The sequence below is a fragment of the Nerophis lumbriciformis genome, linkage group LG13, assembly GCF_033978685.3.
Source record: "Nerophis lumbriciformis linkage group LG13, RoL_Nlum_v2.1, whole genome shotgun sequence".
Taxonomy (NCBI): domain Eukaryota; kingdom Metazoa; phylum Chordata; class Actinopteri; order Syngnathiformes; family Syngnathidae; genus Nerophis; species Nerophis lumbriciformis.
Genome location: NC_084560.2, coordinates 24520264 through 24533098, shown reverse-complemented (window position 1 = coordinate 24533098; position 12835 = coordinate 24520264). Strand labels below are relative to the sequence as shown.

Here is a 12835-nt window from a genome sequence, read left to right as displayed (position 1 = left end):
CATCCAGTGTTTTTTTGTACTGTTCTGGTAAAATAAACATTTGTTAAAAACATGCATTTTCTGTTTTGTACAGGTTTCCGAATAAGTTCACATACAGTGCATTCAGTCAGATTTGTACTTGGTTATTATCATGATGTTGTTCCATATGTCAATTTATATCTACAGAATTAATATTTTCCTCTTGTTTCTTTTCTCTCGCTGCTATGCCCCGTGGATAGACATCTAGGCTTCCTCCGTGTACTTCCTAGTCGTGAAGTCGGCTTTTATCAGAGGTTCAAAGCCTGCGTTTCTACGCTTGCGAAGGTAGAGCGCGACGATAAGGAGCAGCGCCAGGAGGCCGATGAAGAAACCCCCGAGGGTGGATCCCAGCGCAAACACAGAGGATCCACCTTCATCTGCAGTAAAAGGGGAAAGGAAGCCGGAGACATGCATCAGTACCATCATTGTGTTGAATTAAAGATAACACGTGTACACTTTCACTTTCACTGTTATGTCGGCCTACTTTTTTGGGGGGAAGCGTAGCATCATTATGCATGTAAAGTCACTGACCGCAACATTGTGTACATAAGTAGATTAGCTAGTACTGTATTGATCCCCTAGGCATGTGCAATCAAGTCTGCTGTATTTGTGTTTGTCTTTGGGGTGTGGGATTGTAAATTAAATTAAAAAATGAAAACAAAACATGAAAAAATATAATATATGGAGATAATTAAAAAATAAAATATAATTTTTTTAATTATTTTTTTTTAAAGCCTGCTATTAACATTTTCTTTTTAAATTAGTACCCCCTCTCATAAAGCTAAACATGAAGCAGTGTGATAAAGAACAATACAACAATAAAGATGTTGAAGTCATAAAAATATAGCATTCAATCAAAATTTAGCTGTATTACAATTTTGAAAAAAACAAACAACAAAACAACACTCTAAATTATTAAATCTTATAAGAGTGGGTGTACCTAATTAAGTTGGGTTTGTTTCTAGTATGGTGACATTTTAAATGTATTTTCAAATTAAATTAAATTATTACTATTATTATTATTATTATTTGTATTATTATTTATTTAAGTAAAATGTACTGTAATTAAACACATATAATTTCCAGAAGAAATTTTTCTGTGTTTATATTGCAAAAAAAGACCCAGAGAATGAATGTTATTTATGCCTTCGAGGTAAATTGCATATTAAACAATCCAGAGTAATGTCATGCAAATCAAATATATATATATTTTTTGTCTGAATTGTAAACATTGTATAACTCACTAATAATGACAAAGGAACGCAGAAAGGTCACGATAACCTCCCACATTCTGAAATAAATTATAAAAACAATTACCATCAAAGAAAAATGTAATAATATGTAACTTGATACTTTTGTTTCCTTTGTATTGTATTTTTCAAGTCTTATCCCTTGCAAATATTTATTATTGATTCCCCCCCGAAAGGGACAAGCGGTAGGAAATTGGATGGATGCATAGTGTTTTCTTCTTTCTTAATGTTCTTGTGTTACACATTATTTTTAATGTATAAATACACATATATCCTTATTTTCATTGTTAAAAGGAGGTGCTTTTATTCCTAATTTGCTGTCATTGAATTATAATATGGGGAAACAACTACAAATGTGCGCTTCATTCACTGCACAAAAGATCAATTAGAATAATACATAATGTTGAATATAGAGAAAATACAAACCCTTTGTACATTGAATCACAAATGTAAACATGCAACGACTTGGTGAATTTGCCCCCCCAAACAGCTAAAATTATGTACGAAGCAAACTGTAACCTGCTACCCAAGAATGTACAACAATTTTTCTAATGTGAAGTGAATTGTGAAGTGAATCATATTTATATAGCGCTTTTCTCTAGTGACTCAAAGCGCTTTACATAGTGAAACCCAATATCTAAGTTACATTTAAACCAGTGTGGGTGGCACTGGGAGTAGGTGGGTAAAGTGTCTTGCCCAAGGACACAACAGCAGTGACTAGGATAGCAGAAGCGGGGATCGAACCTGCAACCCTCAAGTTGCTGGCACGGCCGCTCTACCAACCGAGCTATACCGCCCCAATCTAATTTAATTAAAAAAAACAAAATAAAATAAAAAATGTCTATGTACGTACAACACTTAAAACATTTAGCATATCAGTATGTGGAATTAAATTAAGGAATGGATTAAACAAGGAAATCAAACAATGTACTAATCAGAATCAGAATCGGAATCGTTTTTATTGCCATTATTTGAGAACGGGTTCACAAACTAGGAACTTTATAATATGATTTAGCATAAAAAACTGCTCAAACTACAAGTGTTCACAAAGTACAAAGAACAAGAATTCTGATAAACATCTTGAACATTTAGGAAAAAAATGAGATAATGATTATTTATGTATTTAATATTTGTTTACTTACTTATTGTACATTTATTTATTACGTTACTAACTGTGAACAAAAAAATTGGATGTGTACTGTTATTGAAATAAAGTTAGAAAAAATAAATAAATATATAATTTCCGTTTTTGTCAACTTCAATGAAAGTTTATTTTAAAAGTAGTCTATTTCCGGTTCACACTAAACAGTAGAAGAAGAGGAAGAAGGAAACAATGCTTAAAGCAGGTAACCAGAGTCATTTAAATTAACTGTTTATTCCATTTGTACCGCTTACTTAAGTATTATTTTTGTTTGTTAATATATTCCAAATGAACACGCAAATATACGCTTCTTATTCCCCAGACGGCACATTAGTTGTCTATCGAATGTGCTAGCTAGCATCTAACCCCTTTTTATTTAGTTTAGTAGCACTGGCAGCTAACATGAGGAGACTTTTGTGGAAGTTTTCCAACACTGTGATTTATTTTTTTCTTTATAGCAGCGCCACTGGACGTAACTGTTTGACAGCTGTTCTGTGACTCTCAATAAACGGTAGGATTCATTAAGTTTTCCTTACATGATGCAACAGCAGTGTTTAATTATTTAGGTGCACCCTCACTTACTTATTGAGTTTGAACAATATAGTATAGTAGCCTAAACTTTAGCCTGCTTGACTATATCACTGAAACAAGGTGTCTTATTTTCTTACACTCTTTGAATGAACATATTTATAACTGTTTGTATTGAATTACTGCACATCAACCTAGCTGGTGTGGTGAGGTGGTTTAATGCAGTGTTTTTCAACCTTTATTATTTATTATTCATTGAAAAAATCCAGAGGCACACCACCAGCAGAAATCACTGAAAAATGAAACTCAGCAGCCGATATTGACAATAAAAAGTAGTTTTCGCAATTGTTGGATATGAATTCAAACCATAACTGTAACTGTTGCTACTAATAATTATTATAATTTGTTTTATTTCTCAAAAAACAGAATAATAAGTTCATAAAAAGGGAATTCAAATCAAAATGCATAAAAGTTCATAAGAAGGCTATATTTAAGTTAAAAAGTAGAGATGTCCAATAATATAATGCGTTAAAATGTAATATCGGAAATTATCGGTGTCGTTTTTTTTAATTATCGGTATCGGTTTTTTTTTTGGTTTTTTTGTTTGTTTTGTTTTTATTAAAGGGGAACATTATCACCAGACCTATGTAAGCGTCAATATATACCTTGATGTTGCAGAAAAAAGACCATATATTTTTTTAACCGATTTCCGAACTCTAAATGGGTGAATTTTGGCGAATTAAACACCTTTCTATTATTCGCTCTCGGAGCGGGAAGCAATCCGCCATTTTCTCAAACACATTACAAACACCGAGTCAAATTAGCTCTGTTATTTTCCGTTTTTTCGACTGTTTTCCGTACCTTGGAGACATCATGCCTCGTCGGTGTGTTGTCGGAGAGTGTAACAACACGAACAGGGACGGATTCAAGTTGCACCAGTGGCCCAAAGATGCGAAAGTGGCAAGAAATTGGACGTTTGTTCCGCACACTTTACCGACGAAAGCTATGCTACGACAGAGATGGCAAGAATGTGTGGATATCCTGCGACACTCAAAGCAGATGCATTTCCAACGATAAAGTCAAAGGAATCTGCCGCCAGACCCCCAGAAAAAGAGAGCGGATGAGGGTATGTCTACAGAATATATTAATTGATGAAAACTGGGCTGTCTGCACTCTCAAAGTGCATGTTGTTGCCAAATGTATTCCATATGCTGTAAACCTAGTTCATAGTTGTTAGTTTCCTTTAATGCCAAACAAACACATACCAATCGTTGGTTAGAAGGCGATCGCCGAATTCGTCCTCGCTTTCTCCCGTGTCGCTGGCTGTCGTGTCGTTTTCGTCGGTTTCGCTTGCATGCGGTTCAAACCGATATGGCTCAATAGCTTCAGTTTCTTCTTCAATTTCGTTTTCGCTACCTGCCTCCACACTACAATCATCCGTTTCAATACATGCGTAATCTGTTGAATCGCTTAAGCCGCTGAAATCCGAGTCTGAATCCGAGCTAGTGTCGCTATACCTTGCTGTTCTAGCCGCCATGTTTGTTTGTATCGGCATCACTATGTGACGTCACAGGAAAATGGACGGGTGTATATAACGATGGTTAAAATCAGGCACTTTGAAGCTTTTTTTAGGGATATTGCGTGATGGGTAAAATTTTGAAAAAAACTTCGAAAAATAAAATAAGCCACTGATTTTTAATGGTTTTAACCCTTCTGAAATTGTGATAATGTTCCCCTTTAAATCAACATAAAAAACACAAGATACACTTACAATTAGTGCACCAACCCAAAAAAACCTTCCTCCCCCATTTACACTCATTCACACAAAAGGGTTGTTTCTTTCTGTTATTAATATTCTGGTTCCTACATTATATATCAATAAATATCAATACAGTCTGCAAGGGATACAGTCCGTAAGCACACATGATTGTGCGTGCTGCTGGTCCACTAATAGTACTAACCTTTAACAGTTAATTTGACTAATTTTCATTAGTTACTAGTTTCTATGTAACTGTTTTTATATTGTTTTACTTTCTTTTTTATTCAAGAAAATGTTTTTAATTTATGTATCTTATTTTATTTTATAATTTTTTTTTTTAAAGTACCTATCTTCACAATACCTGGTTGTCCAAATTAGGCATAATAATGAGTTAATTCCACGACTGTATATATCGGTTGATATCGGTATCGGTTGATATCGGTATCGGTAATTAAAGAGTTGGACAATATCGGAATATCAGATATCGGCAAAAAGCCATTATCGGACATCCCTATTAAAAATGTAAATTCATACCTTTTTGTTAAGTTTGTGGGCATACTTTTATTTTGAAGTGTCTCGTTTGGTCTGTCGTCTGATGTAAGGAAGCTACTTCCGGGTATGAGTAAACATTTTTGATGCCATGTGAAGGCAGAAAGAGAGAGACTGACTGTCACAAAGACTAAAAAGTGTCACAAGGACTCTTAAGCATTTGGGCTATAAGACCCTGAAGATCACAATTTCCTCCTAAAAGAAGCATACAGGCAAACAAGGTATTTGTTTGTCATTTGTGTTTGTATTTACTTCGGTAAAATGTTTGATCCACATGCTGTGCATGTTGTTATTTTTACGTTCGTTACGTGCTTTATTTTATTTCAGTTTTCACGGTGAATTTGAAGGGAAAGGAAGCCTTCAAATAAATCAGTTAAAGAAAGCCATTGTGTCTGTGCTGTTTGGAGGGAGTTACAATAACCAACCATGCATCACTATAGCTCTTGTCTCAAAGTAGGTGTTCTGTCATTAACATAACATACATAACATAACATACATGTCATTAACATAACAGACCATGCCTCATAGCTCTTGTCTCAAATTAGGTGTACTGTCACGACCTGTCACATCACGTTGTGACTTATTTTGAGGTTTTTGACATTTTCCTGTGTTGGGTTTTAGTTCTTGTCTTGTGCTCCTATTTCTGTGGTTTTTCCTGTTTTGTTGGTATTTTCCTGTAGCAGTTTCATGTCTTCCTTGAGTGCTATTCCCCACACCTGCTTTGTTTTGGCAATTAAGAATATTTAAGTTGTGCGGACGCTATCCTTCTTTGTGGGGACATTGTTGATTGTCACGTCATGTACGGATGTACTTTGTGGACGCCGTCTGCTCCACGCGCTCTAAGTCTTTGCTGTCGTCCAGTATTTTGTTTTTGTTTACTTTGCAGCAAGTTCAGTTTTAGTTTCGTTTTGCATAGCCATCCCTAAGCTTCAATGCCTTTTCTTAGCGGCACTCGCCTTTTGTTTATTTTTGGTTTACGCGTTAGATACCTTTTTACCTGCACACTGCCTCCCGCATATTGTGATCACGACAAACCATTGTTCCCGACATCTACAAAGCAATTCGCTACCTTCTGCCACCTACTGATATGGAAGAGTATTACACGGTTACTCTGTCGAGCTCTAGACAGCACAGACACTCAACAACGGCACATTATTTACGGATTATAATTACTGGTTTGCAAAAAATATTTTTAACCCAATTAGGTGAAATTACATAATCTCCCACAATTGCCGATTTTCACTCTCTTCTTTTCTTGACATGCATGTAGAAAAAAAAGTAACGTGAAACTCAAAATTCACGCAGCAGTGAACTCTTACAGGCAGTCAGCAGTGCTGTAGAATTAGCTTTTTCACTAGTAGCACCGGTGCTACTAAATTTAAAAAAAAGATGTAGCACAGAAAATCTTTTGTAGCACAAATTTTTTTTAGCAGCAATATGAAATGTCCTAAATATCACAATTTCAATTTAAAACTCAAACAAGGTACACATGTGCACTCATATATATATATATATATAAACACAATACCATCATAAGGCCTACTGTAACGCTCAATTAAACACAGAGTACATCCCTAAACTGTGCTAGCACTGTCGCTAACACGAGTGTAGGGCTAGGCGGTATGCATCAAAACTCATATCGATATAGTTTGGCCCATAAACTAACCCATAAATGGAAATATCCGTTGACGTAACTAAATATCTCCGTCATGCCTTGATTTGAAATTTTTGGGAATGATGGGGATCCCAAATACACAAAAACAGGTACCAACAAGTAAGAATAGAATCCCAACTTAAGAAAGAAAAAAGCCTGGAAAATAATATAAGAAAAGTCAAATATAACCTAAAATCTTATTTAAAACAACATTTAGCTATGTTAAATTCTTCAGCTAATAAAAACATAAAAGAACAATATGTAAGATAAATCACGGTGGTCTTTAAATGTCAGCATTTAGAATTGACATTTAAAAATTGTGTTTTTGTAGGTAAACATACACACATAGATGTTAGCCAGGAACACTAACCTGCCAACTGCTTCATGATGCTTTCTGACAGGCTGTGTTCTATAAATTACTTTTTAAATGTCATTAGTTATGGTTACTTGTTACTTTACCAAAAAAGTAATTGAATTACTAACGGAATTACTCTGTATTAAATGTAATTAATTACTAAGGAAAGTAATTATTGTGTTACTTAAAAAAAAAACTTCAAATATCTGTCATATTGCAGTTTAGAGAAGTTTCAGTAAGTGCGTCTGCGTGTGTGCCTTTTAAAAGGCGGTGCCTGTTGCCTAGTGACATGTGACATCAGCGAGTCTGAGTTTGAGCTGTTTTGTAAGCTTAGCAGTTGGCTCTGACGGTAGCTCTTTTGAATCTTTTACTGGTTTGTGTTACCTTTGCTTAATAAATATATTTAATGTGCTTCCATAGCTATATGGACTTGTCAACAAACAGGGTATTGTTTGGATGGCAAGTTTGTCATTTCCATCATTGATTTGTTCTTAAATTTTCCTTCCGACCTTCGTAGTTACTAGTGTGCAGTGCAGTTTGTGTCAAGTTTTAAGGTGGTGAAAAAAACATTGTTTTTTTTTACTGACCAGTTCCTCCAACTATGACCGTGTTTCTTCCGTGATGGGAAGGCTGAGTCAGCCTGAGTGTGTAAACTAGGAGGAGCGGGGCTTCCTTCTGTGCATGGTGCAGGAGGAAGGAGCAAAATGCGATGAAAGGCTTGAAATCCCTATTCGCACAGGTGCGACAGGTTTTTTTTCCAAGTCGCAGTCTATTTTTAGTCGCATTTGTGAGTAAATTTGTCACACTGTACACCCCTGGTCATTGTAGTGTTGGTATGTGGACAAGCCCCACTCAGCACATGCCTAACCCAAAACAACACACAGTGACTTAATAACCGTCTCGGGGCCACCAATAGCCGGCCACCTATTGAGGCGGGCTGGGCTAAACTATTTAGATTCTAACATTGCCTACTAGCTTACCTTGAAAGTCAATGGCATAGGAATATCCCAGCTGCTCCGATGGGATGTAGATCTCTTCGTTTGTGATGGGAGGAAAGAACGGAACCATGTTGTAGTCGCTGTTATGACCGATGGGGGCCATTTCGTCGGGGAAGGTGGCATTTGACGGAGAAAACCTCCTCATCCATTCATCAAAAATAGCATCGGTGAAAGCGTGGAGAACCTGAAAGGCATCGTATTGAGTTTAATTTAATGCCAATGACGTTTGACTCCTGTGAAATTTAACTCTTACCAGGAAGATGGGGTCATTGGCTGCAGAGTGAGGTAAAGCGCTGGTTCCGCTGAGGAAAGCGTGGACGAGGTTGTGAAGGTTGTTGACTGTTTCATCAAGTTCTCCGTTTGGTTTATCGTAGCCTTCAAGGGCGTTTCTATGTGTTTCGAAATTGAGCAGTTAGCGGACAAATGGACATTAATACTGGACACTGAACTTGTCATATTCTAAGCAACTACCTAAAACTGAAAGAAGAGTTGGTGAAGTACGGAGGGCTGTCAAAATCCCTGATGCCAAGGCAGCTTCGAACATCAGTCATTGTGGGCATGGTCGTGTTACCTCTCATGACACCTCTCTGGATCAAACCCTCACTGGTACCATTGCAAAGAGTCACCAGGCGATTGTAATCATCTAGACTGGATTGAAGAACACAGTATTTTAGTTATATGTGACCTTTAATGCACAATGTAATAGTTTAATCACCCCCATCAAGGTGTTTGTGCAGACCTGTTACACACCACACTCCAGTTAGAAAATCTAGATTGGTTACTGATGAGGGAGGGGTTTTCAGGGTTTTGGCCTCCTAGGAGAGCATCCGTGCACACGTCACAGTCACTTTGCCCTGTGGCAAAGTTCCAAAAAGGGACCGCAAACTGGTCGTTGCCTGTCAGCCTCTGTGGAAAAAACAGGCATTTTATGGATGTTTATTAAGTATATTTGTTCAAGATGTGTATATTCTTCAAATTCACACAGAAACGTATCCACAAAAATGTTACCGATACAGATAATTGTTCAATCATGTTAAGTCAGTTGAGGTAAACTTCCACCTTACATATACGCCATGTTCTAACAGCATATTTACTGTAGAATGGTTTAGGGTTCTTTTTAGAAAAGCAAAACAATTTGCATACCTGCATGTCTCGTTCAAAGCTGAGAAGGTGGTATCTGTGCCAGGTGATGAATGCTGGTCCTTTGTGTGAGAAATCAATGGCTTTGAAGGGGCGGCCAGGACCTAAAGGGACATATTTATAAATTAAGTAGGCTCTCTGTAACTGAGAATATCCATTCTTCTTGATAAAACATGGGGACAAATTAAGTTCAGGAATTTAACAATAATGTAAAGAAGTGCTCACAGATTACACATTTTTAGATTATTCAGTTATTATTATTATTCAGAGACAAACAACCAAAATGTACATTTCTTCTTTGGTTTAGCCTTGCAAACATGTGACAACCAACAAAAACAATTGCATTGTTTTGTAATTGAGCCCTATCAGTAAATACATTGGAAAAAATATATTGACATTTTATAATAATTGAAATTGAGGGAATGCAACCATTTACCAAGTAGAGTATCTCTGACCGAGTAGTAATGTTGCCAAACAAAGAAGTCGTAGATGGTGATGTTGACAAATTGGGGCTCAGTTCCGTTTGGCCCTAGGACTCCCAGCCAATGCTGGGTGGCGATCATATTGTCTGGGTGTATGGTGGTTTTAGCTTGTGCCAGGGCATTCAGAAACTCCTGGCGCTCCACAGGCGTCAACAAGTGGATGTTCTTTCGTACAACGGGAGCTTTCCTTTGGTCGCAATTTGGTCCTGTCCAGCCAAATTTGCATTGACCACAGTCAAAGCCAGCAAAGTTTCCTTAAACACACGATTACAAATGTTAACTGTCAATTTATAGGTTGGCCAATTTCGCATAGTCATTGTTGTAATCACTCACCATTGCATCTGCAAGTCTGGTTGAAAAATTTGGTGGGCCATCTTTCCCGGTCATCAACGTTTCTTAGTCTGTATGGTCCTCCCCAGGGTTTGGTGTCCACCCGAACAGCGGTGCAGTTTCCTCTCCCCATCAAGGTGCCGCATACATTACCAGGATCGGAGCCCAAAACTGGGCAGCACCTCTTGGACAGGATCCCCTCCACTGTGCAGCACACTCGGGGGAATTGAGCCTCGGCAGGCTGCAGAAACAAGCAAAGAAGGCCAAGGAGGAGGAAGCTCGTCATTGTTCACCTGTTCGTTTATTCTGGTCGGTTGCAAAAAATCAGCGGGTTGACTAATGGATAAATGAGTTCTCCTTGCACAAGTGTGGAATCTTCCCGCACGCTGTAGTCTCCTTGCTTGTCTATCTTCAAATTGGATGCAGAGATAATTTGTGGGAAATAGCACTTAAAGTCGAATCATCTTGTGTTCCAGTTGGTTTCATGCAAGAATGGTGCAATATTGTCTTCTGGCTTTAGTAGAGCTGGGTAGTATTAAGCCTGCTGGTCTTGTGACGATCACCTGACAGCCGAGCTGAGAGCTGGACTGAGGCGTGAACCAAATCCAAAGAAACATGTTTTGCTGGAAGGGCTATTAGGCATAAGACCTTAAGTCACTTTATCCAGACTGTAGATGTTTAGTTTTCTAAGAAAATAAAAAAAAATCAGATTATAGTTTTAGTCTGCAAAACATAATTTATGTGGGTTATATTAGTGCAAAAAATGACATGATTATTGTATTACCAACTATTTTCTGAGAAGGTAATTTCTTAGAAAAAGAAAACCAAGCCTATCTTAAGGGCAGAAGAGAGTTTAGTGTGAATGTTTCACATTGTTTTCCAAAAGGTCGCATAACACAAAGTCTGGATTTACGCTACATGATTCAAGTGAGTTATATTCTTTTGCTGCCAAGTGTCACAGTTTGAGTTTGTTTCGTGGCATCATAGACCATTAAGTAAGGAAAATGATTGGCGAGTAACACCCACTTTCATTTTAATCTATGGGGAGCAAGAGTAAACCTGTGCCAACTAAATGCAAAAAAGCTATGTAATGTTTGATATGTTTAATCATTCTTCTTCCTATGTCACTGCCTGATTTTTAACATGCATTCTGGTCGTGCGTGTGCACATGAGTATGGTTTTTTGATATAAAGTAATCACAAAGATATTTTGAAAATACATTAAAGAGTCCAAAAATCAACTTAGAACTAAGACGCGGGGCCTCAATTACAAGGCTTGTGTACGCTCAAAACTGGGCAGACAAATTGCATTATGCATGCAAAGTAAGTGATCTTTGAAAATGCAACCGGAAAATATGTGTGCAGCAGCTGTCTGCAAGCTTTGTATGGACTTTTTGAAATGTTAGAAATAGATTTTGATCCTACATGCTAGGGAAACGAATAAAGCTTTATCAATTAAGAAAAATACCGGCATCTCACAATTATTTACCTATTCTTCATTTTGTTTTCAAACTGTCATTGACTTAAAAAACATTTGTGGAAAGAGATTCTACTTGACGTTGCACTGATGAATATGATTTATCTAACGCGTACATTGTATGTGTTCCTCAACATATGAGTGGTGACTATTAATAAATTAATCATCGTGATAACAGAAAGTAAACAACAGTACGGCGTAGTGTGATAGCACCCTGACAAACACAGGATATTGATCATTTTGATCATTTGTGTGGCGGCGTGGCTCAGATGGTAGAGCAGCCATCCAGAAACTTGAGGGTTTCTTGTACAAATCCAGCTTTCGTCATTCTAGTCACTACCATCGTGTCCATGGGCAAGACACTACACCAACCTTGAGCCCAGTATTGCTCACACTGGTGCATGAATAATAATATTAATGCTATTTGGTAACAGTAGAAGAGAAAGTCAAACACAAATACAGATAGACGGAGTAAATATTGAAAGGGTAAAAGAAAACACATTTTGGGTGTAATAATAGATGATAAAATGAATTGGAAATCTCACGGAGCTTCACGGAGACGTGGCTGAGCGCCAGTGTCCTGGACAGCGCGGTTCAACTGGAGGGCTTTCATCTTCTCCGCGCGGACCGAGACGTGGGGCTCTCCGGCAAAACAAGAGGCGGAGGAGTCTGCTTCTTCATCAACAGCAACTGGTGTACAGACGTGACGGTGATAACCCAACACTGCTCTCCTGTCTGGAATATATTTTCATTCACTGTAAGCCCTTTTACTAGGGCTGCAAATCTTTGGGTGTCCCATGATTCGATTCAATATCGATTCTTGGGGTCACGATTCGATTCAAAATCGATTTTTTTCGATTCAACGTGATTCTCGATTCAAAAACGATATTTTCCCGATTCAAAACGATTCTCTATTCATTCAATACATAGGATTTCAGCAGGATCTACCCCAGTCTGCTGACATGCAAGCAGAGTAGTAGATTTTTGTAAAAAACTTTCATAATTGTAAAGGACAATGTTTTATCAACTGATTGCAACAATGTAAATTTGTTTTAACTATTAAATGGACCAAAAATATGACTTATTTTATCTTTGTGAAAATATTCGATAGTGTAAGCCACTGTGACACTATTGTTCTTTTTTTTTTTTTTTTTT

At 37.3% G+C, this 12835-nt stretch overlaps 1 protein-coding gene across 1 annotated transcript; it reads right to left on the bottom strand.

The window, feature by feature from the left end:
• Nucleotides 1-2: 2 nt before the first annotated feature.
• Nucleotides 3-10719, bottom strand: dct (dopachrome tautomerase). Its single transcript, XM_061971244.2, has 8 exons — nt 10208-10719; nt 9829-10128; nt 9396-9496; nt 8992-9158; nt 8724-8900; nt 8506-8641; nt 8235-8436; nt 3-395 (listed from the first exon to the last, which is right to left on the bottom strand). The coding sequence occupies exons 1-8, from the start codon at nt 10488-10490 to the stop codon at nt 223-225; spliced, it is 1539 nt and encodes a 512-aa protein (XP_061827228.1). The 5' UTR covers nt 10491-10719; the 3' UTR covers nt 3-222.
• Nucleotides 10720-12835: the final 2116 nt, after the last annotated feature.